The 5464-nt window shown below is 37.4% G+C and overlaps 2 protein-coding genes across 2 annotated transcripts; both read right to left on the bottom strand.

Moving 5' to 3' along the window:
• Positions 1-76: 76 nt before the first annotated feature.
• SARC_00617 (hypothetical protein) lies at positions 77-313 on the bottom strand (the record flags this gene model as incomplete). Its single annotated transcript, XM_014305717.1, has 1 exon — positions 77-313. The coding sequence occupies one exon, from the start codon at positions 311-313 to the stop codon at positions 77-79; it is 237 nt and encodes a 78-aa protein (XP_014161192.1).
• Positions 314-1801: 1488 nt separating this feature from the next.
• Positions 1802-2470, bottom strand: SARC_00616 (hypothetical protein; the record flags this gene model as incomplete). Its single annotated transcript, XM_014305716.1, has 1 exon — positions 1802-2470. The coding sequence occupies one exon, from the start codon at positions 2468-2470 to the stop codon at positions 1802-1804; it is 669 nt and encodes a 222-aa protein (XP_014161191.1).
• Between the last annotated feature and the right edge of the window lie 2994 nt (positions 2471-5464).

Genomic DNA, 5464 nt, shown 5'->3' with positions numbered 1-5464 from the left:
CATATGTTCATAAATGAATGGTGTATACCAAAGTTAAATCCATCTCTTTAAGTATAGCTTAAGTTCGACATATGTGCTATACGTCTCTCAGAATCAGATATCCTACCTTGACGGCCCTACCTACGTCCATCTCGTTGCCGTAAAGCTGGGCAGTATCTATGTGTCTATATCCACATTTCAAAGCAGCGGTGACTGCCCTGTATGTATCGTCGGGCTCAGCTTGATATACTCCCAAGCCAATGGTAGGTATACTTCTACCGTCATTCAGTGCGACGACCGAAGTCGTGACATTCTCAACTGACATGCTATCCATACCCGTTTCAGTGCTGTGTGTTGTCCTCTTGATGTTCCACTGTTAGGGAGTGATTCGAGGTTGCTTGGCGTGCGTTATGATGCTATGTAACACCGAAAGTCTGGAAGATATTTACTGAAGGATTGCAGAACTGGTAGAGTGGTAGACTAGAGTAGACTCGTAGACGTATATTTAAACTCTAAACTGGTAGACTAATAAACTTAAAGCCTGGTAGTGGTATTCAAGCTAAACAGTATGATAAATGATGAATTAAAAATAAATCATATCAGTATTTACATTCATCATGAGTAAGACTGGGACTGTGTCTAACAGTCTATGTGTCCCTGTCTGTGTGACACTGTGTCACTGTGACCCTGGTCGAAGAAAACTAGTCACACCTATGACGTATGTATTCAATTATCGAGTAAAATACCCAAAGACCCTTTGTCCCTTGTCCTCTGAGAGTCTTTGGCTCCCTAAAAACAAAAACTAAAAAGGCAAAGTCGGGTCATAAGTCATTGTCCCATAGGCTCATTAAGGCTTGATGGAGTCAAAATGGGGCCCTTCTTTAAATATTTACTCAATGAAAATATACAGATGTAGATTGTAGAACTGTAGGAGATTCGTATACCACAGCCATGAGCCTGGTATGGAAACGAATCCATGGGTGCACAGTGTTCACCTATCGTATAAACTTCGAGAAAATCGAAAATCGAAATATAAGCACACTCTGTGTGATATCATGGGGAGCATCGAGAAAAAACCTTCATGAGCGCATGCAACTAATATCAAGTGTAGAAGGACTAAGGCGTCCAAAACTATCGTGTTGATTTCAAATATTGTATGAAGGAAGCACACTATCAAAACCTTTAAAATACACCAATTACCATAATCTTCACTCCAGTATTGTCCACGAAATAAGCAATGGTCAGCAAAAGTAGATAATACAGGAGGAGAGCAACAGTATAACATGGATGATAGTGATTTTACACAATTGTTTTTAATATGGATGCACGAGCCGAGATATACTTCCCGAGATAAATAACAAAGGAGATGTGTGTGTTAAGGTGGGCACCAAACAAATATATAATGTCAAAGGTGGACCAAATTGCTAAGGATGTCTAGGTATTCACACACGTGAATATCCCCCTCGAAGATAATGCTCGGAAAGGAACTTCAAACTCTGTATTCCAGAGGTATTGCGAAGTATCAAAAGGCAGAATTGTAAGAGTTATTTTAACCCGACGAGGAAGATGCTTGGTCGGTTGTAACCGAAACTGCCTTCGGGGTTGGCGAAACATTGCATCCGCATGCAACAGACAGGTTATCCGTAATATTAATAGGAGAATGCCCGACCTGTTGGTACCAAGCTTCTTGGTCGGCTGGGTGGATTTCAGGCTTCACAGCGTAAAAGAGCAAATCACTCGCAACGGAAAGGAAATCTCCTTTTTCTGCGTTGATTTCGGCTTCGTACTGGTACATCATCCAGACGTTTCCAATAGTGGGGCTTCATTCTATGCGCGCCAGAACAGGTCCATCTTCATAACCTCCGAATTTAGAGTAACCGACTGTATCCGATAATTGATCTAGTTCCTTGTAACAACCATCCAGTGCACCAGCTCCACTCACACCTCCTGCAATCCCGAAGTAATCGTCTGCACCGCTCAAGTAAAAACTGTTCGATTTACAGACACCTTTAGGAAGAACTGGTTTCGGAGTTGGAGAAACATTGCATCCACACGCGACAGATAGTTCATCCGTAATATTAACAGGAGAACGCCCGACCTGTTGGTACCAAGCTTCTTGGTCGGCTGGGTGGATTTCAGGCTTCATAGCGTACAATATCAGCTCACTTACACCGGAAAGAAAATTTCCAAATTCAGCGTTGATTTCGGCCTCGTAATGGTACATCAGCCAGACGTGTCCAACAGAGGGGCTCCACTCTATGCTCGCCAGAACAGGTCCATCTTCATAAGCTCCGAATTTAGAGTACCCGATTGTGTCTGTTAAATGATCTAGTTCCTTGTAACAACCATCGATTGTGCGAGCTCCACTTGTACCTACTGAAATCCCGAAGTAATCATCTGCACCGCTCAGGTAAAAACTATTCGATGTGCAGACACCTTCTACGGCAACACATACGGAGACCAGCACGACAGGAATCAGATGCAGCATCATGTTTTGGCGCCCTTTAAATGAGTATTGTGGTCGCGACTCGCGAGCGTGGTAAGTGGTTGTTTGTGAGTTTTGACAAATATTTACTATGACCGTTGCGTTTTGAATAATTATAATAAATAAAAATAACCTTTTATTTTTTTATATGAGCCATATTTTTATATAAATATATAATATTTATAGTTTTATTTATATATATTTGTTTAAAAAAAAACATATTTCATTTTATTTTTGTTTTGTTTTTTAATAAAACAAGAAGCAAAAGAAACATTAACTGTCAAGATAAAAACATCCTTCAGAAGTAAAAACATAGATAAACATGGACATTTTTCGAATATTCCCAAAATATTAAATATTTGATATATTTTTATTATTATTTTGTTTGTTTTGTTTTGTTAAAAAAATATTATTTACGAATATCGCCAGAATCCATAATCCAGGGCAGAATATTTATGTAAATGTAGCGTCTCACCTTTGTTTTTTATTTGTTGAACTTTAAATTTGGATATATATGAATATGATATCAGATCTGTTATCTTGTATTGAAAAAAACTATAATTCTACTACTCTCTAGCAGGGAGGCTAGCGTAAATGAGTATTTCGTAGAGGCAACTCTCGATAGTTCTCGAGAAAAATAATATTTCTGGTACACTGCTGACTAGTACTGAGTACTGAGTACTGAGTACTGAGTACTGACTACTGAGTACTGACTACTGACTACTGACTACTGAGTACTGACTACATATACTACTACAGCAGTCCAGGACATAGTACACACTCCTAGAGTACTGACTACATATACTACTACAGCAGTCCAGGACATAGTACACACTCCTAGAGTAGTCTACACAGTACACATTACAGTCTACACAGTAGTACAGTACACAGTAAATAATACTAAATACAGTGATATCATACCTGGAAAACCAATGTATTTTTTATTTACTACGTGTAGGATACATATTATACATCAAATACTTTCCTAGATGTTTTAAATCTCATGTAGTATATATGTATTATATCAGTTTCCTACGAGTCTCAGACAGCTGGTAGAAAAGACGCCAAAAAGCTAACGGACAGTGGCCCCACCAGAATTGCCACATACGTATTATAATATGTATTATATGTATTTAATGTACTATATATGTAGTAAACTATAATACATGCGTATTATTTTCCTACATGTAGGATATGTATTATACATGAAAAACTTTCCTACATGTATTTATTTTATACCAGATCAGTATCATACACGCTACATACACAGTCTAAATAGACAGTAAATACAGTGATACACTACACTTACAGTTACACTCACTACTCTAATGCTAAAGTCAGAACTCAGAAGTGAGAAGTCAGTATTTACTATTTGTCACTCTTCTAAATCGTCAGTACTCAGTACTCAGTACAGTGGACACTAGACGACTCAAGAGTAAAGTCGAAATATAATAACATTTTTGTTTAAAAACAAAATATAAAAGAAAACATACATACATACTTACAGTATTTATAATTTCTAAATAGAAATGTTTACTTTCTACAAAAACAAAATGTCATTGAAATTCTATAGAATACAAAAAACCGGGGTTAAAAATTTATGACAGTGGAATGTCGGAATGATCGGATGCCGAAGCTGAATCGATTGCTGTATTGTATTACAATAACAAGAGTGCATCAAGTAGAGTCTTAACTCTTATATTCTATTACCGATTCTAGGAGTACATTGACCACTGTAGTGTACACTCACTACACTTTCAGAATTTCAGGTAAATATTTATCACTAAGACTATGCTAGTGACTCTGTGACTATGCTGTTTATTCTGTTTTTTCTTTCTCTTTTAAAAAAAGCGATTGTTTTTATTGGGCTTATTTTAAAAATATGGGAGTTAGAATTGCATATAAAAAAATAAGCTATGTATAATAGATTATTGTAGTTTCCAGGTATTTTGAAATACCTCCGACCCCTGCTGACTTTCTTTCAAAAAAACAGGATAGGTTACTATTGGCTAGGGAAGGTCTGACAATTCTGTCATGCCTTGCTTGTTCAGTGGATCGCATTCTTCAACCCCTGCTACTGATTGGCGAAATTTATGCTAACATTCTCGAGTAATGGACTTGGTCATGTTGCATAGTCCAACCAGCGTCCGAGATGTTCTGGGCAAGTCCAACCGGCCCAGTCCAAAGATTTAGGTATTTTAGAAATAAAGTGCAAAAATAACCAAAATACTATCGTTTGAGGTGCATTGACGACATCATATTTGTTGCTTTACGACAGTTGTTTTATATGTGTGAATTACGCCATGATCATCGTGTTTCACCGGTGTCTCAACGGACAACACGATATTATCATGTACAACAACACACAAACATGACGACCGTTGGTAGCACGGCGTCTACCCCTGGTAGCTAAACCTTATTACCTAGGTGTCTGACAGAAAATTCATTCAAACAGCTTCTTTAGCAGTGGTAAGCGAAGGTTTTGTAACTCTATTCTTGGGTACTGTGATCCATTCATTGTAAATATCTATTCACAACTATTAATTCACAATAGTTAAGCTACAATATTATTTATTTATAAGCACTTATTTACTTAGATAAGCTTATGCATTTAAGTATATAACTGTACTATTTAAATAAGTATCTGAATAACCCCACGCGTAACAAAACGTATCAAACCAAAAACTACAAAGATTAGCACGGCGTCGGTTGCGGCACGCGAGCGTGCCTTACAATCGATTGTAATCATTCGTGAGGCAGTAAATAAAAAAACGAAAGAGTGCGGGGTACTCAGCTATACAAAATAGTAGGAAGTACCTTCATTTTGGTATAAAAAACCCCATTGTTTGTGTCCAAACGCCTTTTTGCCTTCATTTCATGCCAAATCGAAAAATGCCTTTATTTCATGCCAAATGTAAAATACCTTTTTTTTAAAAAAAAAAATTTAGCGATGAGCGACACGGTGTCGAGATTGTATGAAGAAATATGCGCGAAAACTTC

The sequence above is a fragment of the Sphaeroforma arctica genome (genome assembly GCF_001186125.1).
Source record: "Sphaeroforma arctica JP610 unplaced genomic scaffold supercont1.20, whole genome shotgun sequence".
Lineage (NCBI taxonomy): Eukaryota > Ichthyosporea > Ichthyophonida > Sphaeroforma > Sphaeroforma arctica.
Note: the sequence above shows the minus strand (reverse complement) of the source record. Positions and strands in the feature narration are given on the sequence as shown.